The sequence below is a fragment of the Sus scrofa genome, chromosome 4 (genome assembly GCF_054392235.1).
Source record: "Sus scrofa isolate SSC_HxYL_T2T_F1_AM1 chromosome 4, Sscrofa_HxYL_maternal_Yorkshire_Landrace_v2.0, whole genome shotgun sequence".
NCBI lineage: Eukaryota > Metazoa > Chordata > Mammalia > Artiodactyla > Suidae > Sus > Sus scrofa.
In genome coordinates this window covers 130,854,884-130,878,318 of record NC_139386.1, presented here as the reverse complement: position 1 = coordinate 130,878,318, position 23,435 = coordinate 130,854,884, and the positions used below count along the sequence as shown (strand labels likewise).

The window sequence follows — 23,435 nt, the reverse complement described above, 5'->3', positions numbered from 1 at the left end:
CATTCATTTAACAAACATCTTTTGAGCTCGTATAATGTGCAGTCACTGAATGCTGCACTGAAGACATAAAGATGAATGTGATCCAATCCCTGCTCATAGCACATAATCTAGTAAAAAAAATAAAAAAATAAGAGGCAAGTAAGTCAATAATTAAACAAAATACTTACATCATCAAAGGCTTTAGACTGGATATAGTTGAAATATGGGAATTCTTTGAAAACACTTCTAAATTTTGCCGCTTAGAATAACATTAAGGAGTCAAATACTTCAGAATTTTAAAAATTGGTTACTTTCAATTTAAAAATTCGGTTAAAGTAATATTGGCTTTGACAATATTTAATGATGAGACTTTAAGACTTGTTATTTTGGCATCATGAGAAAGGAATTAACAAATACAGAGGGAAGGACCAAGATGGCAACACAGAGGTTCCTGAAGGTCCATCTTCCAAAGGATCCACTAAATGAGCAGCTACACATGGAGTACCTCCCGCCAAGAAATCCCCAAACAAGCTGAACGATCCCTTTTCGCTAGGTAAATGAGAAAACACCCACATCAAAATGGGTAGGAAAGCCTGAGAAACTTTTGCCATAAATCCCACCCTGGCACGTCACCATACAATTGGGAAGAAAACCCCAACTCCCATCATCTCCCTGAAGAGCAAGTTTAGATCACATATTTAGGCCCCAATTTTTAAGGCTCCCACTGGGGTTGGGCTCTCAAAACTGCAGCTCTGTAGGCCAACAGGGCTTGCATTTACAAGCAAAACAAACAATCAGCTTTTAAACGGGCACAGGAGTATCCTACTACTCCCATAGGTATATATCCAGGCTCAGTGAAAAGGGAGCAGGCAAAAATGACCACCTTCCATTTCTCTCTGAAAGAGATTTAATGCAGAGAGTCAAGGAAAGTGAAGAAACAGGGGAATATGTTCTAAACAAAACAAAACAAAAAGAAAAAACTCCAGAAACTAAACTTAATGAAACAGAGACAAATGATTTATTGGATAGAGAGTTCAAAGTAACACATAAAGATGCTCACTAAGGTCAGGAAAGAAATGCATAAGCAAAGTGAGAATTCCAGCAAGGTCATAGAAAATATTCATCACAGAGCTGATGAATACAATAACCAAACTGAAAATTTCATTAGAAGATTTCAACAAAAGACAAATCAACTGAAAGAAAGGATAAGTGAACTTGAACACAGGGCTGTGGAATTAATGCAATCTAAGGAGCAAAACAAAACAAAAAAGAATGAGAAAGAGTGAAATTAGCTTAAAGGACTTATGGAACACTATCAAATGGAACAATATACACATTATAAGGGTCCCAGAAAAAAAGAGAGGAAGGGGAAGAAGGCTTATTTAAAGAAATGTTGGAAAGTTACCCTAGCCTGGAGAAAGAAACAGATATCCAGGCTCAGAAATTACCGAAGAAGGTGAATCACAAGAGACCCACATTGAAAGACACAGTAATTACATTGTTAAAGATAAAGACAGAGAGGAAATCTTAAAAGAACCAAGAGAAAAAGCAACTTGATACATGTAAAGTAATCCTCATAAGACTATGAGTGAACATTTCAGCAAAAACCTTGCAGAGCAGATTGTGGAATGCTATATTCTGGTTACTGAAAGAAAAAACTGCCAACAAAGAATATTTTACCTGGCAAAGCTGTCCTTCAGAATTGATGAAGAGATAAAGAGAGTTTTTTATACAAATAAAAACTGAAGGAGTTCATCACTAGAGGAGTTTTACAAGAAATACTAAACAGAGTTCTTCAAGCTGAAATGAAAGGATGCTAATTAGTAACAGGAAAACATATGAGAGTATAAAACTCAATGATAAAGACTGATACATAGTTAAACTGAGGATACTCTAATATTGTAATGGTGGTAGTTAATCACTTACAACTCTAGCATAGAGGTTAAAAGACTTAAGTATTATATCTATACTAATTTATTAATGGATACATAATATAAAAAGACATAAATTGTGACATTAAAAAATATAAAGTGTGAGGGAACTGAATATAAAATTGTAGAGCTTTTGTATTCATTCAAAGTTAAGTTGTTATCAGCTTAAGATAGACTGTTAAAACTATAATATATTTATGCAAGCTTCACAGTAACTACAAAGCAAAACTCTATAGTAGATCTACAAAGATAAAAAGAAGAACATACTACCACAAAAAAATCATCAAATCATGAAGGAAAGGACCAAGAGGAGGAGAAAGGAGCAAGAGAATAACAAAATGTCCCAAAACAATAAAATGACAATAATAAGTCCATATTTACCAATAAATACTTTGAATATAAGTGGACTAAATTTTCTAATCAAAAGACATAACATGGCTGAATGGATTTAGAAAAAAAGGATTAAATTATGTGCTGCCTACAAGAGACTCATTTCAGCTTTAAGGACACATATAGATAGAAAGTAAAGAGATAGAAAAAGATATTTATTCTATACCAATGGAAATCAGAAGAAAGCAAATATAGCTCTACTTATATCAGACAAAATAAACTTAAAGCTAGAAATTGTAACAAGAGACAAAGAGATAATTATATAAAGATAAAGGGGTCAAATCATCAGGGGGATATAGCAACTGCAAGACTGGATCCCCTAATATAAAACAAATATTAACAGATCTGAACAGCAAAATAGTAATATAATAATAGTAGGAGCTTCAAAATCTGTCTTTCAACAATGGAGAGATCATTCAGAAAGAAAGTCAACACAGAAACACTGGACTTAAACTATGCCTTAGACCATATGGCTATAACAAATATATACAGAGCATTCCCTCCAGCAGTAACAGAATAGATGTGTGCACATGGAACATTCTCCAGGATAGATCACATGTTAGGCCACAAAACAAGTCTTACCAAAGTTTTAAAAGAAGACTGAAATCATATCAAGCACATTTCCCAACCATAACAGTACAAAACTAAAAATCAAATAAAAGAATAAAATTGGAAAATTCACAAATATATGAAGATTAAACAACATTCTCCTGAACAACCACTAGGGTCAAAGAAGAAATCAAAAGGGAAATCAAAAACATATCTTGAGACAAATGAAAATGGAAACACAACATACCAAAATTTATGGGATGCAATGAAAGCAGTTCTGAGAGGGAAGTTAACAGTGTTAACTGCCAAAAAACCAATAATATCAGAAATGAAAGAGGAGAAAACACAACTAATAACACAAAGATACTGTGTTATAGTTGAGGATAACTAAACATAAGAATGCCCACTCTTGCCACTTTTATTCAGCATAATATTAGATGTCCTAGATATGACAATCAGACAAATAAGAAAGAAAGAAAAAGAAATAAAAGGAAGCAAAATTGGAAAGGAAGAAGTATAACTGTTTCTATTTACACATGATATAAAATTATATACAGAAAACTCTAAAAACCACACACACACACAACTATTAAATTAATGAACAAATTCAGTGAAGTTGCAGGATACAAAATCAATATACAAAAATCAGTTGTGTTTCTATACACTAACAACAAAATATTAGAAAGAGAAATGAAGAAATCGATCCCATTAACAACAGCATAAAAAAGAATAAATACTGAGGAATAAATTTAACCAAGTAGGTAAAAGATCTGTACACTGAAAATTATAAGATGATGAAAGAAATTGAAGACATAAATACATGGAAAGTTATTTCATATTTATAGATTCAAAGAATACCACTGAGTGTCCACACAACCCTAAGAAATCTATAGATTCAGTGCAATCCCTATCTATAAATTCCAAGTACATTTTTCATAGAAATAGAAAAAAGAATCTTAAAAATTGTATGAAACCACCACGCACATAAAAAAAAAAAAAAAAAAACCCAAACAGCCAAAGCAATCCTAGGAAAGAACAAAGAGGGTGGCATCACACTTCCTGATTTCAAACTATATTACAAAGCTATGGTAATCAAACCAGTAAGGTATTGGCATTAAAGAACAGACTCATAGATCAATGGAATAAAACATCCAGCCCAGAAATAAACCCATGCATATATGGTCAATTCATTCAACAAAAGGAGCCAAGAATTGGGAAAGGATAGTCTCCAGATGGGAAAACTGGATATCCACATGCAAAAGAAGGAAAATGTGCTCTTAACTTACACCATGCACAAATATAAACTCAAAATGGATTAGACTTAAACATAAAACTTGAAATCATAAAACTTATAGAGGAAAACATAGGGGAAATCCTTCTTGACAATGATCTTGGCAATGATTTTTTGGATCTAAAACCAAAAGGAAAGGCGACATATGCAATAGTAACCACGTGGGACTACATCAAACTAAAAAGCTTTTGCACTGCAGAAGAAACCATCCACAAAATTAAAAGGCAACCTAGGAATGGGAGAAAATATTTGTAAACCACATATCCAATAAGGGGTTAATATCCAAAATATATGAAAACCTTTTAAAACTCCAAAAATAAATAGCCCAATTTAAAAATAGGCAAAGAAAATGGATTAGATACCTAAATATAAGACCTTATACTATAAAACTCTTAAAGGAAAATATAGGCAGAACACCCTCTGACATAAATTGCAGCAATATCTTTCCATTACCCCCAAGGAAAATAAAAACAAAAATAAACAAATGAGACCTAATTTAACTTTAAATTTTTGCATAGCAAAGGACACCATAAACAAAACAAAGAGACAACCCGCAGAATGGGAAAAAATGTGTGCACATGATACAACTGACAAGGGACTAATCTCCAAAACATACAAACTCATGCATCTCAACAACAAAAATAAATAAATAAATAACCCAATCAAAAAATGGGCAGAAGACCTAAACAGACATTTCTCCAAAGAAGACATATAGATGGCCAAAAAAACACATGAAAAGATATTCAGCATCACTATTCGAGAAATGCAAATCAAAACTACCATGAGGTACTACCTTACACTAGCCAGAATGGCCATCATCAAAAAGTCTACAAATGGGAGTTCCCATCATGACTCAGAGGAAAGGAATCTGACTAGCATCTAAGAGGACGCAGGTTTGATTCCTGGCCTTGCTCAGTGCGTTAAGGATCCGGCATTGCCGGGAGCTGTGGTGTAGGTCACAGATGCAGCTCGGACTCCATGTTGCTATGGTTGTGGAGTAGGCCAGCAGCTACAGCTCCGATTCAACCCTAGCCTGTGGAACCTAAAAAAAAGGTTACAAATGAACTTATGTACAGAACAGAAACAGACTCACATATTTTGAAAACAAAATTATGGATACTAAAAGGAATAGGTGGTGGGGGGAAGTTGTAAATAAAGAAGCCTTCTCCAGCTGAGGCTATTACAATCTATTAGGACATATAAGACATAAAATATATCTGAGAATACAAATACCTAGTTATTTAAGCAATTATATTTTTATGAAGATATACAAAAATTGGTAGATTGTGATAAGTGATCCTGTTAAAGTTAAATCCGAGCTATTACCTCTCTGCTCAAATTCCCCCCCTTTCTTTCAAAGTAGATGGCCCCACATCCTGCACGATCTTGCCTTCCCACTCCACCTTTGCACTTCTGACCTCGAGTCCTGCTATTTTTGCTTCTGACTCATCTCCTTACTTTATTGGACACTTTCTGTCCTTCAAAGACACCAGCCATTTTCATACTGGAAAGCCTTCCCTCTGCTTGGAGTCTTCCTCTCTCCATACTTCCTTGGCTCCTTCTCTTCCTTCAATTACTTACATCTCACCTTCTGAAGACCTACCCTGATTACTCTAATTCTAATCCTGAGCCTCAACTCCAGCATTCTCAATTTCATCAACCTTCACTCTGGTCCATTTTTTATTTCATATTACTCATCACCTTCTAAAGTGCTGTATGACTCACCCATATACCGTTACAATTGTTCTGATCTATCCTGATTCCCACCTCCACTCCAAGAATGTGAACCCCTCCAAAGCCAGGATTCATCACCTGCTTTCTTAACTGGCATATCCCAAATGCCAGTCACACAGTAAGTACTCAATTAATACAGGTTTGCATTTATTAAATCAAGCAGATAATTTACAAATCTTCATTTTACTTTCTGTTGTGCCTTGTGTCAGAGTACTTGTGCCCCCTCACCAAATGCAATATTGAGTGTGTAAATCCATCAGCTTTTGAATCTCATTTTTCCTTCAAAATACATCTCTTCATTTAAAATATTTATTTGTAACAAGTCCACAAGTGGGTTATCATGCTGGATTTTCTCTCATCAGGAGTTTCACATCAATTTACAATCACAAAAAAAGAAACTGTGACTCAGAGTGAATGTAAACCAATCTTATAGCTCATGAGAAAATTACTAAGTATATCATTGATCATTACTATCAACACCTGATATAAACTTTTTCCTTTTGTACAACAAATTCTAAGCCGTCTCATTGCAGTTATAAGTTATAATGGGGTGGGGAACAGAGGATGTCTGCAGAGCAGAAAATGACAACAGTGCTGTGGCAGGATCAATCTGACCAAACTTCTATTGTCCTGGGGATTCAAATAAAGTAAAATATTGTAAAACAATAGGAAAATAATCCAAGCAATCCCCAAACTCTCAAATTATCATGAAAAGGATTCAGTCTTCCACTTCAAATATACACTTGGAAAAAAGTGTACGCAAGTTAGGTGAGTTTGACAGCAAATCAACTTTTTGGACAATAAATCCAAGGACACAAGAGCAGGCAGTGGCCCTAACTAACAAAGAGGCTAAATAATAGTACCACTTCAGCTGAGCTAAGACAGCAAGAACATCTTTAACATGTTTCAAAAATTAGTATCAGATTATGGCAAGTTCAGGTATGGGGTAAGAATTTCCCATCGTGTAGATAACGAAACCATAGCTTTAACTGCTTACTGCTACCTTTTCCCTACATTCCAGTCGATGTCGGTCACCAGGGAGAAGGAAGTAAAGCAGGATGGAAGCACCATGATGAACAGGAGCCCTACTGGCTGGCTATGTCTGCTGTTACTGTGTCACCGTGTAAGCCCCTTTATTGTCCCTTCCTTCCATTCTAACTCAGTCAGTTATCTGCACTGGAGGCAACTTTTCACAAGTGGTCACGCAAACATTTTCTAATTCTCAAATTCTGTACTTCAGAATTATCTCAGTGCCCAGAGTGCCCAGGGTTAAAATCCCTCATTCCTAGATTTCTCTAGCTCAACTAACCAATATCTGGAATTGATTTTCTGTTTTGCCAACCAGACCATAACTTTTGTGAATTCTAGAGCCTTCCCCAGCTTTGAGTTACTAATTTCAGAATCCTGAAGCATAGTTTTGGTAATATAATTTGACCTGCTCAAAATATTGCATGGGTTTCTTTTCATGACTTAATAAACGTATTAAAAATAAAAACAAAAACTTCTAACCTCGGTTTTCATGGTATTAAATGATCATCATTACTTCCTACTACTCCTTTAATCCTAACTTTTTCCACCCAAACTGGAATGCTTGTTTTTTCTAAACATATTCCATACGCCACATCTTCTTACCCTCATCCTTGCTCATGACTACTCTTCTGCCAGAGCAATGTTCCTACTTTATCTGGCTTTCACTGTATTTCGAGATAAGAAGGTACATAGGGCTCGGTCCTTGCCTTCAAGGAGTTCAGAGGTCATAGGGAAGTAGTCACAGAAATAGCTGATTAATTGTAATAAAATAGAATAAGTACACTATTACAGACATAAAATATCAAAGAGGCAAAAAGGATGTTACCTCCAGAACATGCATATGTACTCAAAACATTTACAGTGGAAATGACCACATATGTAAATCAAATTATAGGTATAAACTGAAAATTAGGTTCTTTTAAAAAATATTGTAAAAACGCCCTCAGTCCATGGACTGTCCCATTCTCAGTCATTTCCCCTACTTAGGTTGATACCTAGACCTTGCTCTTACCCAAAGTATAAGAAATTATCTATGTCAATTTGTAAGTAAAAATGCTCAGCGTTCAGCCAATAACACAAATCTCATCTCTGTACTTAGTCTTGTCACAGACTGACAGAGTTCACAATGGACACCAGTCTGCAGACCATACTTTGAATAGCACTGACTATCACATATATTGGGTTCTCTCCTATGACCTGAAGGATTCACTTTTCCCTTTTTCTTTGTCAATCAAAACAAAGAGAAACACAGTGAAACAAAAAATGTTTTAAAATTACAACTTCAAATATAGTGGTGTTGTAGTCAAATAATTTAAAGGATACGGATTTCTGTGACAGCCTTCAAGGAATCTAAACCATTTTCTATTATCCCTAAGGAAAAAAAAAATTCCACAGACTTAGGGATATTTTTAACACTTTCTATAAAAATCAATTCAATTAAAATTTCCAAAACTTTTTGTTGAGAGCACAGTTAAAACAATATTAGGTCAGTTTTTAAAAATGCAATATAATAAAGAAATTGCATATAGAAAGACAGCCTACCCAAATCTACTGCATTTTTGCATTCTTATCCATGCTAGGAAATACAGACTATATTGTACTTTTATAAAACCAACTGAAAAAGCAAGGAATTACCTTGAACTTCATGAGGCTGGGATGCAACTGAAAAAGATGGTGCTTTGAATATGCCTTCTCTGATTTTAGAAGCAGAAAAAGTATCACTGGCTGTAAACATGTTAATTTCTGAATATTGAGGTTTCTGATTACTATTGTTCCATTTCCACGATTTCCCTTCGCTCATTTCCATTTGGGCAATCTTCGCTGAGCCAATATCAGAGTCCAAGTTTGCAATGTCATTAGAACAAGCATTCCCATGTATACTATCAGATATTTTAAATAATCTGAAAAAAAACCCCACATATTTGCATTTGTAATAGTGACTTAGAATGTAAAAAACTAGTATAAAATAGGCTCCCTTAAAAATACCTATAGATTATGATTTATTAGAACACAAAAGCGAATCATTCACCTAAAGTTATGATCTGCTAAATGGATCACTGAATTCTTTTCACTTTCCTAAAACTCAGACAGACCCACCCGTGGTAGCCAGCCTGTGAAGAGCCCCGAGGATCCTTGTCTCCCGGTGCTCACACCCTCTGTGGTCACCTCCTTTGACTCAGGACCGGCCTGGGCGACTAGCAGAGTCCTACAGAAGTACAGGGTGTGACTTCTAAGACTAGGTCCTGAAACGCTGTCAATTCCACATGGCTTCCTGGATCACTCACTCTGAAGGGAACTAGCCACCATCTCATGAGACCATTCAAACAACCCTACAGAGAGGCCCATGTGGAGGCACCGAGGCTTGTTGTCAGTAACTGGCACCAACTTTCTCAACACTATTCAATAACCATTTTAGTGCAAGAAATAGTTCTGTGAGAAGTTCTGGAAAACAAAGAAAGGCCATTTTTATGCCTGTAATTTATTATATTTGACTGATTAAAGGGCAATCAAAGTAATTTGTTCACAATAGCCCTAAGCAGAGAAGTAACCAGTAAGGTTCCTAACACAACATTTGCGCCTTATAGACTAAGTAATAGGGGTGACAGCAGGTATCCGTCTTACAGATTCTGTAAGGAATGGTATCCAAACAAGCACTGTATGAATACAGAATACTTTCCAAATTATTTTTTACTGTTAATCTTAATGACAGGCTTTCATACAAGAAAGACCAATTTTTCAAAACACTGGACAGAGAAGTGTATTTTAAAACACACTGTAGAGTTGCATCCTCCAATGCCAGCAGTTCTGTCTCTGAAGCCAGAAAATTCAAAAGCAGGCGGCTAGTCTTGCTGAGATCACAGAACAGCATCCCGTGAGGAGATGGTATTGAGGGTGAGGACAGCACTTACGCCACAGGATGCTTCCTTGCTGCAGGTGGTGCTCTCAGTCAGAGCACAGACTTTGGGACCCGACAAACCTGGGTATAAATCCAAAGTGTCTCCACCTTCCAGCCGTGTGACACGAGAGTTTGAAATATGTCTTTTCCAAGCCATAAAAATATTACCTACATACTAGCCATCTAAATTCTCTTGACCTCAGACTCTTCCTAGGTCCTCTGGGACAAACTCTCCCATGTCCTCAACTTTTTCTCTGAATTTTATATTTACTTCTTTTAACAAAAATACTTCTTTGCCCTGGAAAACACTTGCTCCTTAAAAATTCTTGAGTGGAAGGAAAAAAAAAAAAAAAAGCACACCCTGCTACCCCTCCCCCACGCAATGTACTTAAGGGTTGAGAGTCTTCGTCCCCACTCCAAATGTGTAGGATTACTCTTCCACTCTCTCACCAAAGTATCTGTGCTATCTGGCTACACCACCTGGGAACCGTCCTCATGGCAAACACCACACATCCACCTCTGGTCACTTTAGAATATTTTCCTCTCAATCCAGACTCTGCCATCACCTGGGTTATTTCAACATTCATGCAGACAAACCACTGAAGAGCCCACCGTCTCGGTTTCTTAGGCGTTTATATGCAGTGGCTTCTCCCTCACACAACATCAGTCTGCTACTCTCTCCCCTCAGACACTGTCATCATTCAGAACTGTTCCTCCTGTGATTTAATAGGTCTAAAGTAGGAACCAGGAATCCAAATTTTTAACAAGCACTGTAGGTGATTCTGAAGCAGTGAGTACCTGTGCCACAGGTTAATAAGTACGGCCTTAAGAAAAAGTATAAACTGTTCCATGGCCTAGGAGACGATGAATGACCTGGTCCCTGCATACCATATCTCTCATCATCCTCTCTTTAAACTAAAGCCAAGCTCTGTGCCCTTTAGTGCTTCTGAACATACTATGCCTTCTGCCTGGAACTCTCTCCTTCTTTGTTTGCATTCAGCTTGACTCTCTTCCTCTTTAAGGTTAAGCTTAAACCTCTTGGTTTTCAGGAAAGCCTTCCCTGATTGTGCAGAGAAGAGCCGGGCCCCATGTTAACAGCAGCAATCAAACGATGGCCAAGGCTTAGTTCATAGGATCAAAATGATTCCCATAATGCTTTTTTCCCAATTCTAATTTCTAATATGATTAAATATCAATAGAGAGAACCCAAATTAGCAGAATCTTCATGGGAATCGTCAATAATTGTTTAAATGTAAGAGGGTCCTAAGACCAAAGACTTTGAGAACATCTACTCAACCCTGTATTTCATCAAAAAATAGCAGTACAAAGAGTACTCAATTGATAATTTTTAGTTGTTTACTGTCTTTCCCTCTATAAACTGTATGTTCTCTAAAGGCAAGACCCTATGAAAAGAATCCCAGAGTTACCAGAATGTCTAGTACATGGTAGACTCTACTTGTTGTTGTTTTTCTCATTCAGATTCTCTCATACCTCATACTTCTGGATATACACATAAATTGTCTTTATCACTGAATATCACTTATTTTATTTAAGTGATTACCTTTTTCGGAAGGCCGATGTGCTCTCTCCTTTATCGTATGCAAAATTAACTACTTTCGCATCATCTGGAACATTTTTCTCAAGTGCTATCTCAGGGCCAATGTGACTTTTGTACTTCTGAGGAGAACCATAAGTCAGCTTGCCAGCAACATGTAAGTCATTGCTACCTGCCCCTACTAAATTTAGATCGCCTTCTTCGTATTTATTAGAAGGGAAAGCACACTGGAATTTTTGTGTTGGTGAAGTATAACTTGTGTCTTCATTAGTTATCTTTAAATTGGATGTTAACATTTTTGACCTCTTTTTCTGACCTACAAAAATAGAATATATTAATTACTACCTGTTCTTGGAAATAAGCTTTCAGAATGATGATAGAAAAATTTCAATTTTCAAGAGTTTACTAGGTAAATATGAAAGCCAAAATAAAAGTATTAGTATAACAAGAAAATCTGTAATGCCATATACGATTCTGAAATACAGGTAAGTTGTTACTCTTATGGTATATCGTATCAATGAAGGATACTCAGAAATTAGTTAAGAATATTAAAATTAAATTTGAAATATGTATAAAACCTACATTATAAAATAGATCTAATTCCTGACCCACAGAAATAATCAAATTGTAATATTTAAGTATTTTATCTACTATAGGGACATAATTGTATAAGTAATTATGAGGGTTTAAAAATTTATATAAATAACTTACATACAGAAATACAATGACCAATCATAAAAATGTTACTGAATATGATTCAGATTAAAATACATGATACAATGTTTTTAACTTTGTAATCCTGCTTCTAAAAATCAAGATAAAGGACTGCTTTCGTCAAAGTGACAGAATTTTTTTTTTTTTTAATTTTGTTGTTGTTGTTGTTGTTGTTGTTGTTGTTGTTGCTATTTCTTGGGCCGCTCCCTCGGCATATGGAGGTTCCCAGGCTAGGGGTCGAATTGGAGCTGTAGCCACCGGCCTACGCCAGAGCCACAGCAACGCGGAATCCGAGCCGCGTCTGCAACCTACACCACAGCTCACGGCAACGCCGGATCATTAACCCACTGAGCAAGGGCAGGGACCGAACCCGCAACCTCATGGTTCCTAGAAAGTGACAGAATTTTAAAGGTTTCTTTACAAAGACTTTACAATTATCTTTGAAAAGTTTGGAAGGAAGCTGGAGGCCCTATTAGTGCTTAAATTTGCTTTATCATCTATGTATATATCTATACTATTATATGTGTGTGTATATACATACTCTATATAATCTATACATTATTTGGTACATACAAGAGTATATAACATATTTTCATATATAAAACATATAAAAATTATGAAGCTTAATAAAAAGTACATACATGAACCTACCAATTTACTTTTAAAAAATTTTTGTGCTCTTGAATGATTTTTTATTTTTCTCTCTGAAAGACCTTTGCTTTTTATTTTATTAATTTTTCTGAGGTTTTATTGAAGTATAGTTGACTTACAATGTTGTGATAATTTCTCCCACACAACAAAGTGATTCAGTTATACATACACCCACATTCATTCTTTTTCAGATTCTTTTCCCATGTGGAGTATCACAGAGTATTAGGTAGAGATCCCTGTGCTACATCGCAGCTCCCCATTGGCCAATCATTCTTACATGACCGGGTTCACATGCCAATTCCAAAGCTCTAGTTCATCCCTCCCCCCCCAACCTGTCCCACGTGGTAACTGTAAGTTAATCTTTAGTCTTTGAGTCTGTTTTTGCTCAAAAATCAAAATTTTACCAACAATATCACATTAGATCACATATATTGTTTAGTGTGCTTGTTTCCTAGCTTTATAAAAGTGGCAACGAACTACATATAATTTTCTACATCTTGTTGTTTTTGCTCAATATAATTTCATAAATCTGGTTTCCTAAACCAAAGGACCCTACCTTTAGTAAAGGACAAGGAAAAAACTAAACAGCAGTGACAGTTTTAATAGTACAGGAAACAAATTCACAAAACAATGTAACAGGTGTGTGTGAAAGTATATTTAGTGCATGTAACATTACATATGTATATATATATATCTATGGAGAGGGAAAATGCTTCAGATTGTAAGATTTGGTGGACACTATTTTGAGTAAGAGAAGTCTTTACCTTTCATTTTATTCCATTAAAATAAAAGAAGTAGTATTTTAATGTTACTAGATTTTTTCTTATATTGATCTGAGCTGAATGGGTTTGACTTCACAACAAATATGCCATAATTTACCTAACAGTTTATGACTTTGCATGTCTTCCTCTAATGCTTGAGTATCTGGAATTTCTGAAATCAATGGAGCAGGTGGGAGAAACCAATCTAATGATTTTTCATTGTCTGGGTATCTATATAAAATAGAAATATGTGAAAATATGTTAATAAAGATATAACATTAGAAACTGTGTTTATTAACTAAACGTTACTCAATTACAGACTCTTAAACTTAATACACTATCTTTCTGTGGGGACTTTTTTTTTTTTTTTTGTCTTTTTGCTATTTCTTGGGCCGCCCCTGCAGCATATGGAGGTTCCCAGGCTAGGGGTCGAATTGGAGCCGTAGCCACCGGCCTACGCCAGAGCCACAGCAATGAGGGATCCCAGCCTCATCTGCAGCCTACACCACAGCTCACGGCAACGCTGGATCCTTAACCCACTGAGCAAGGGCAGGGACCGAACCCGCAACCTCATGGTTCCTAGTCGGATTCGTTAACCACTGCGCCACGACAGGAACTCCCCTCTGTGGGGACTTTGATTTATCCCTACACAGCAGCAATCTCAATCTTTTTTCTTTGTGTGTCATGGGACTAATGACGCTTGTGTGAGATATGCCACCTAAGTAATGGCTATAATTCCACTAGCTTTTCTTCAATTCAAATGCTTGTTACAGGAATTTTAAATCTGGTCCAATATAAAACAAAGAGAGCAAGGGCTCCCATTGTGGCTCAGCAGATTAAGAAACTGACCAGTATCCATGAGGATGCAGGTTCGATCCCTGGCCTCACTCAGTGGGTTAAGGATCCTACGTTGCCGTGAGCTGTGGTGTAGGTGGCAGCTATGGCTTGGATTTGGCATTGCTGTGGCTGTAGAGTAGGCTGGCAGTTGAAGCTCCATTTTGACTTCTAGCTTGGGAACTTTCATACGCTGTGGGTGTGGCCCTAAAAAGACAAAAAAAAATTTTTTTAATTTTTAAAATAAAATAAAAAGAGAGCAGTAAATCATTCCGACACTTTAGCATCGTAACCAATACAAGTTACAAATTACCGATGGCACACCTGACAATGAATCATGGGTCATAAGTGTGTAAACGACACCATTATTGGTATTCTAGAGTATTCCTAAAACATTATTACAAATTAACAATGGAGTCTTGGGGTTCCTGCTGGTGTGCAACAGTGGCATCCCTGCAGCTCCAGGAAGTAGATTTGATCCCTAGCTCAGCACAGTGGGTGAAAAGATCCGGCATAGCCTCAGTGGCAACACAGGTCATAACTGTGGCTCAGATTCAATTCCTGGCCTGGGAACTTCCATATGCCACAGGTCCGGCCATAAAATTTAAAAATGTATATATATCTGCAACACATTATCTCACAATGTCTGAGAAACTGTCTGACAATACACTAAAGCAACGGAAATTTAGGACGATGTCACTGGGTCCCCAAGATCACCACCGGGTCAACGATTTCCAGGATGACTCACAGGACTCTCAGCATATAGTCCTACTCGTGACTGTGAGGTGATGCCCAAGGGAAACCGGCACAAGTTTCCAAAGAATAACACAAGATGTGTTCCACTCCCCCAGCAATGAGTTGTGACAACACATGTGAAATGCTGCCAGCCAGGGAAGTCATTAGAAACAAAACATGCGGATTTTTATTGGCAGCTTATCACATGGGCACCCCCTCTCTGGCCCACACCTCCATTCCAGATTCCCAGAAGGGTAGATGTTTAGCACAAACCATACTATTTTTACAAACAGTTAATGCACAGTGAGCCATTCTTATCAGTTAATGGTGGAAACCTTCCTAACATCTGAGTTCCCAGACTCCAGCTTAAGGCCAACCTTGCAAGCAGGCCTTTTCTAAGAGAGCAGTTTAGGCCTGGTATATTCACTTTTCTGCACAGAGACTATTCCTGAAAATCCAAGAAAGATGTTTACAAGATATAAAAAGCGCACATCTAGCTCTCCTAATCCGCCTCCCCAGAAAATCGAATCTACCTTACGATTTCCCTACTTTCCAGTTACCCCGAATGCAAACCATAATACAACCTTTTACCCAGGCTACACAGATACACACCAGGTTTGTTGTTGCTGTTGTTGTTTCAGCTGTACACATGGCATGTGGAAGTTTCCAGGCCAGGGATCCAACTCAAGCCACAGCAGTCGCCCCAGCCTCAGCAGTGACAATGCTGAGTTCTTAACAGCTAGGCCACCAGGGAACTCCACACACACCCAGGTCTTACTGCATCTTCCTTATAAAAGTTCTTGAATTTATCATTCCTTGTATTTTCATTAGCAGTATCCTTATCAAGGCTCTAACCAGCTAGGTCTCGTTGAGAACAATAATTTTTTTTTGTTTTTGCTTTTTAGGGCCGCACCTGTGGCATGTGGAAGTCCCCAGGCCAAGGGTCAAATCAGAGCTGCAGGCACAGCCACAGGCACAGCCACAGCAACGCTCGATCTGAGCCACGTCCGAAACCTACACCATAGCTCACAGCAATGCTGCATCCTTAACCCATTAAGCGAGGCCAGGGATCAAACCGGCATCTTCATGGATACTAGTCGGGTTTGTAACCCGCGGAGCCATGATGGGAACTCCCGAGAATAATAGTGTGTTAACTGGCCTCACTGCCTCCAGCCTTTCTCTATTCTAGACACTCCCATTGCTTTAATTCAGAATTGTTTTCGTCACAATTTTATTATTCCATCCAAAATCCTTCAGTGGCTTCCAAACAATGACAGACTTCCTAGTGGCCTTAGGTCACCTTAGAGTTTCAATTCTCCTATGTGTACCTTATAGTCCAGGCCAAAGTGAACTACTAATATGCCAAGTAGATAATACATTCTGTTCCTCCTCAACTTTGTTCAAAAAATAGTTTCTTTATTTGGCTTGCTCTTATACCCCACACTACCCCATATCCATCTATAGAAGTTTAACTGTTTCTTTTTTCATTTATTAATCCATTCAACTATTATTTACTGAGTACCACGTGGCAGGTACTGTTCTAGGGACTGGAGTTCATATTCATTCAAAATCCAGTTCAAATCTTACATTCACACGGTCTCCAGGTTCCCTAGGATTTCCTCCCTTCCCTCTGTTTAAGTACACTTTGAACCTATAATATGTCTCTCAGCTTTCCATGTACGGTATGTGTGTCTCTGGGTATGTCTGCAGGTAAATAACAGAAAGATGGTAGTCCGATAGATCTGCTACCCTATACTGCAAACATCTAAAGTTTTCTTTTTATTTCTACGTACACCAATAGTATTAGCACACTGCTTTCTATAGTTAGGCATATTATTCAATAAATGTTTATTGATTCCATAGCTTTTAAGACATCAAGCCATGTCCAAGGTTCTTATTCTGGCATTCAATACCACCACAATATATCCTTAGCTTACTTTTCTAACTTTCTGTTTCACTGTTTCTCCTTTATGACTCTTTCCGTCTCTTCGAGGAAACTTCTCGATACACTGTCCTCTAAAGGTACCGTGAGTTCTTCCACATCCATTCACTTTCTCTTGATGTAGCACTGTGTCTTCAAATGTCCACCCCCTCTCTGCTTATCAGAATTATCAAATCCTTCAAAGCCACCAGAGGTCTCTGCCAGTTATCATAAAGCCTGACCCAGTCAGTCTGACCTGTTGCCCTCCACATCAGAAATTTCTTCACGTGAATATATGCTTATCATTTGCTTTGCACTTTTCTTTGACGTTATACTGCAATCCTATGTTCCAAATTTGCCTAGGCCAGTCCTGATTAACAGCTGGTGTCCCAGCTGGATACACTCTTTCACTCTCGAAAGTGTCCCATTTTGGGAGTTTCTGTCGTGGCTCAGTGGTTAATGAACCCAACTAGTATCCGTGAGGACATGGGTCCAATCCCTGGCCTTGCTCAGTGGGTTGCAGAAGTGGCTCAGATCTGGGACTGCTGTGGCTGTGGTGTAGGCCGACAGCTGTAGCTCCAATTGGACCCCTAGACTGGAACCTCCATATGCCGTGGGTGGAGCCCTAAAAAGACACACACACACACACACACACACACACACACAAAGTATCCCAGTTTGAATTACATGGTCACAATTATTTAATAATGACCTTTCCACATGTGTGTTAACCTCAAGGAGACTTGAAGTTTTTAAAGTAAAAGTTTATTTCCTCCTCTTAAAATCCCTTTCAGTATTCAATCAATATTCGAATGAAAGAATAAGTGAAGTAACGATTTACTCAATATGTCATTAAAATAGGATAACATAATAGGATAAATACATAGAAAAATTAAAGCAATTCCCACTGGAAAATCCATAAAAGCCAGGGTTTAGCAGACTCCCTGTTCTCATTCCTTGGGCCCTCATCTTTACCTCCACCCTCCTTCCAGCTGCACTGAGCGTGCCTAGCTCACTTGGCCTGTGGCACTCTGCCCTCTCAGATTCCAAAGGTGCCACCATCTCTGTGTCCTGAGCAACCAACGTTACTGCCAGTCTTTAGCCAAAACTAATTTGAACAAATCCGAAATACAAATAAATGAAAGTCAAAAAGGCAGGAGTCTACCCTATTTTTAAAATTACAACATGTAATATGTTAAACTCCCTCTTATCTGAATTTCATGTTTACCAAATAGATAACCTGAACATCATTCTGTTGATCCCTCATTTTTTATTTACAAGGTTACCAGAGAGAAAACTAAAACTCCTTAAAAAACCAAAACCCCTAAAACAATATATTATCATTCTCTAAGGCAGACTTACTTTTCAGCTTCATCTGTTTTTTCAAAAAATAAATTATCCAAAGAACACAAGGAGTCATGTGATCTCAGCATTGCTAAAAACTGGACTCCGTCATAAATCTAAAAAAATACAGAAAAAGTAGTTTATATTCAGTTTACAAAGATGTAGGAAAAACTTCTGAACCCATGAACTATAAACATTAATTTCCTAAGATAAACACAGATTGCCTTTCAGCAGTTATCTTCTGCAACTTCCTCCAAAGCGCTTAAATATTCAAACACATTATTCTCTGTTCTCCTCTCCTTCATGCATATTCACATGTGTACCACTCTCTCCACGCTGCACCGATACCCGGAACGTGTTTCCCTTCTACTTTCCACCTGACAAATTCCTACCCATCCTTCACAGTCAGGTCAAATGTCATTTCTTCTTCAAGGGCTTCTCTGGAATTTGTCCTCTTACCCAAAGCAGAATTAATGGCTCTTTTAAGGCTCTTAAAATACTTTGTTCATACCATTACATTAGAGTTAGGATAGTGTGTTTTATTGCGAATATCTGTGTCTCTAACAATACACTGTGTATATACGCAGGGATTCCCTTTAAAATAAAGAGGGAAATTTTGAGGGGTTTTGACAAAAAAAGATTGGCAATGAGATAATCGCTAAAGCTATGTAATTAGGTACATGGAGTTCCTTGTGATGTTCTCTATTTTCATATATGTTTGAACTTGTTCAAAATAAAAAAATTCAAGAGTTTAATATATACACATATATTTACATTCATATTATATAACATATATATGTTTACATTCCCTTTTTAAAAGATAACTTACATTCAGAGATGTTATCTAAATGTAAAGGATAAAAGCATTCAGCATTAGCTACCTGGGAATATAATAAAAATCTATTTTATACGAACAAAGCCTCAAATTTGATAGGAGACAGCAGGACCACTTCTGTAGATTCCTGTAACACTGCAATTCTTCTCCCGCACATCAATACTACAACCCAATTTTTTTCTAAATTCTGAAACGTGATAGAAAAATTCTATATGACAAAACGTGAAATAAGATGCACAAATCATAAAATAGAAATCACGTTTCTATTTATTCTGGATAGTTAACACACTGCAAGTCTTTCCTTAGCTGTTTCCTTAGGCTGGAAACTAAAACTGAAAAAAGGCTCTGAGTGCCACCTCGTGGCGAAATCTCTACTCCCCAGTCGGAGCTGGTCCGTCATCCTCCCTGAAGCGCAAGGACCTCACGGGAAAGAGGAAGGCTGCCACGTGCAGCCCTTGACAGAATGCTGCTAACAAGACAGCTAAACCTGGGTTCACATTAAGACTGTTCTTCCTTCATCATTATACTGTGGAGTTTTTCATTGATTTAGTTATCGGGATCTTCCCCTTTCCATCTGTTTAACTTAACTGACCTTTGTTTTTTTCAATTTATTAATCGCTCCATCACCAAGAAAATGAAGTCATAAAAGTTTAGATAAATTAGCATAGTTGTATAAACATCTAAAACAATTTCACTGTATGAACAGAAGCCTAGGATAAGAAGGTGGGAGCAGAAGGGAGTCACTCAAAAGTTGCCAGCCTAGTCTCTCACATCTTTATTTAAGCAGAGGATTTCAGAAGTGGAAAACAATTACCTTATAAAGCATAAATAAAAATGCCAATCATGTTTCTATGTTATCCAAAAAGTAACAAATAAAATGTTCCCTTTCTAGGCTTAGGAGAGCTATATAATTTTTAAACAACAAGAAAAGTTTTCCAAATTAAAACACACCAGACCACTTTTACATGGCTATGCTACCTCAGAATTTGAGTAGAAAATCTTTGAATTCTTTATTCTAAAAGAAAATGCAAACAAAATTACTAAAACAAGTTAAAAATGTGTTTCCCAACCCAAATGTCCATCAACAGATGAATGGATCAAGAAGATGTGGTATATATACACCATGGAATATTACTCAGCCATAAAAAAGAACAAAATAAAGCCATTTGCAGCAACATGGATGGAACTAGAGACCCTCATACTAAGTGAAGCCAGAAAGAGAAAGACAAATACCATATAATATTACTTATATCTGGAATCTAATATATGGCACAAATGAACCTTTCCACAGAAAAGAAACTCATGGATTTGGGGAACAGACTTTTGGTTGCTGAGGGGAGGAGGAGGGAGTGGGTGGACTGGGAGTCTGGGAGTAATAGGTGCAAACTATTGCATTTGGAGTGGATGGGCAACATGATAGCACAGGGAACTATATCTAGTCACTTGCGATGGAACATGATGGAGGACAATGTGAGAAAAGGAATGTGTGTGTGTGTGTGTGTGTGTGTGTGTGTGAGAGAGAGAGAGAGAGAGAGAGTGACTGGGTCACTTTGCTGTACAGCAGAAACTGACAGAATACTGTAAACCAACTATAATGGAAAAAATAAAAATCGCTAAAAAAAAAAAAAGTGTTTCCAAAAAAAAAATCATTAGATAAACTAATTGAAAAACCTTCTATATAAATAGCAAATATTTTCAAAAGAACTTTCAGTTTGATTTCTAGTTCTGGCATAAAAGAAGGTAATGTATTTGGATTCAGAATAAAAACATTACGTATACAGTTCTGAAGCAATCCTATAAAAAACACCTTTTATCTAAAATTCTCCATGCCCATATTGTGCCTTATTTTTCTTCACAGTACTAATTGATACCTGGCATATTATACGTTCAGTTGTTTATCACACTCCCTGTAGAAGCAGCAAGGACTTTTTGCTCACTAATATACTCCAACAACCCAGAACAGGGCCGGGCACATAATAGATGGTCCTTAAGAATTCACTGTGGAATAAATGCATTAGCAATGATCATTTTACAAAAAAAAAAAAAAAAAATTTTTTTTTTTCTTTTCATAGCTGCACATGTGGCATATGGAAGTTCCTGGGCCAGGGGTGGAATGGGAGCTGCAGCTGCAGGTCTACACCACTGGCACAGTAACACGGGACTTAAGCATATCTGCAATGCATCTACAACAGCCAGCCAGTCCTTGAGCCATTGGGCGATTCCAGGGATGGAACCCACATCCCCACAGAGATTACATCAGGTTCTTAACCCACTGAGCCACAATGGGAACTCCTATAAACATAATTTTAAATAAAAATAATCTTCCATCAATTGAGACTTAAAATTTCACCCCCAAATCTCTAAACTTCAATTTTAAAAGGTGATTTTTTTTCTATTCAGGACTCATGTGATGAAATCAAGAAGCTTCTAAAGGACCATGAATTTGACACTTGCGTTAGGTATTAATTTTTTTTAACACAGGCCCTACAAGGGACCTCACCACATCTCAGTATGAGTTTATGATTGTAGGAGATTACAGATGTTGGGTTAATTAATTTTAAGTTTTAGGTTTAGAGTCAGATTTTCTGAGTAAGTTTCCACGTTAGATTAGTTTTACAAAGTTCTAGTTTCAACATGTGGTATAGAATTACGCATTTTATTTTTTAAGCGCCCACTTCTGCTCTAACAGACCTTAAAATAACTCATACTGTTTCTGTGACTGCATAATCTGTTCAGTGTTGAGAGGACCTGCGCCTTAACTGGTTACTTGGTCACAGTAGGCATCTTACCTTCTATAATCCTTACTATATAAATGTTCAGATCTATTAGTTACTCCTTACAATTTTCACCCTCAGAAATAGTCTTATTTCAAACGTACACAACCCCAGACATAAAATACTGATCTGCCAGAAACTGGGAGTCAGTAAAGACGCTGAGACCAACACCTGCTGGGAAACCCACCCTCAGAAATGCCTGCAGGGAACCGGACAGAGTCAGCAAGATCTTGGGAGCCAATTACCACCGTGCGTCTCTGAGCCTCGGCCACCCAGACCGGGGGGGGGGGGGGGGGGTCCTGACCTCCGACCCCCAGCCCGAGGGGACCCACGGGGTCACAGGCTCCAGCAGGAAGCGCACCGGGGCTGTGGGGTGTCCGCTGAGCCCGAGCCGGCCCCCCGGCCGCCGCGCCCGCGCCCACAGCCCTCGCGGGGCCGAGACGCACGGGGGATACCCCCGCGGGCTCTGGGGGCCGCGCAGGCAGAGCAGGAGCCGCGGGCTCGGAGGGAGGCCGCCCCCGCCGGGGCCGCCTCCGGCCTCGCCCCTCACACAGCCGGCGGCTGAGGAGCCGCGCGCCCGGCCGGGGCCACGCCTCGCCCGCCCCGCCCTCGGCTCCGAAGGCCGCGCGCCGGCCCCCGGGCTCCAGGCCCGCCTCCTCCCCGCCGGGCCGCCGCCCCCGTCCCCTCCTCCCCGCCGGGCCGCCGCCTCCCCGCCGGACGGCCCGGCCCCAGGCCCCACCTTCTCCGCGGGCGGCCGGCTCCGCGCTCCCAGCTCCCGGCGGCCCTCGGAGCCGAGCGCCGATTCACCCGCCGGGCCCCCAGGCCGGCTCAGCCGAGCTCCAAGCGATGGATCGCCGGGCCCCTCTCTCCCTTCCACCGTCTCCTCTTTCCTTCCAGAAGTTTGAAACTCCTTTTAAATAGATCGCTCTCCGGGTACTGCGGCCTAAAACTCTAAAATCCTTTCCCCACCTTCTGGAAGCACCTGTGTTCTCCTTTCCTCCCTAAGAATGCCTTTCCTGGGCACCTCGTAGAAGGGAAATCCTAGAGTCTTGGTCGTGTCTGGCTTATTCCATATTTGTAATGTTTTCAGAATTCATCACGTTGTAGCAAATGTGGGAATTTCATTCCTTTTTTAAGGCTGAATGTTCCATTTGTATGTACATACACATTTTGTTTATCCTTTCACCCCTTGTTTCCAACCTTTAGGCGCTTGTGAATAATGTGGGCTGCAAAAATAGATTAACAGCAGGGCCCTGCGTGGCGGGTGGAAACGAATCCGCCTAGGAGTCATGAGGTTACGGGTTCGATCCCTGGCCTCGCTCAGTGGGTTAAGGATCCGGCGTTGCCATGAGCTGTGATGTACGTTGCAGACGCGGCTCAGATCTGGCGTTGCTGTAGCTGTCTTGTAGGCCGGCAGGTGTTGCTCCGATGGGACCCCTAGGCTGGGAACCTCTATATGCCGCGAGTGTGGCCCTTTTAAAAAAAAAAGAAATAGGCAAAAGAAATGGGTGT

The 23,435-nt window shown here is 38.7% G+C and overlaps 1 protein-coding gene across 50 annotated transcripts in view; it reads right to left on the bottom strand.

Moving 5' to 3' along the window:
* HFM1 (helicase for meiosis 1) overlaps positions 1–22,728 on the bottom strand; it is an 84,729-nt gene extending 62,001 nt beyond the window's left edge. For 15 of the 50 annotated variants that reach the window (XR_014844803.1, XR_014844804.1, XR_014844814.1 and 12 more), the window contains exons 1-6: positions 22,663–22,728; positions 18,333–18,430; positions 11,361–11,670; positions 8,539–8,804; positions 8,227–8,274; positions 168–238 (exon numbers count right to left, since the gene is read on the bottom strand). Coding sequence is in view for 17 of the 50 variants with exons in the window: in XM_013997387.3 (XP_013852841.3) it covers positions 168–238; positions 8,227–8,274; positions 8,539–8,804; positions 11,361–11,670; positions 18,333–18,390 (753 nt within the window). In the remaining 33 variants the exon portion in view is untranslated. Of the gene's footprint in view, positions 1–167; positions 239–8,226; positions 8,275–8,538; positions 8,805–11,360; positions 11,671–13,598; positions 13,712–14,329; positions 14,522–18,332; positions 18,431–21,020; positions 21,149–22,110; positions 22,499–22,662 lie in introns of those variants that run through there. The other 35 variants (XR_014844802.1, XR_014844809.1, XR_014844810.1 and 32 more) reach the window with 11 other exon arrangements.
* Between the last annotated feature and the right edge of the window lie 707 nt (positions 22,729–23,435).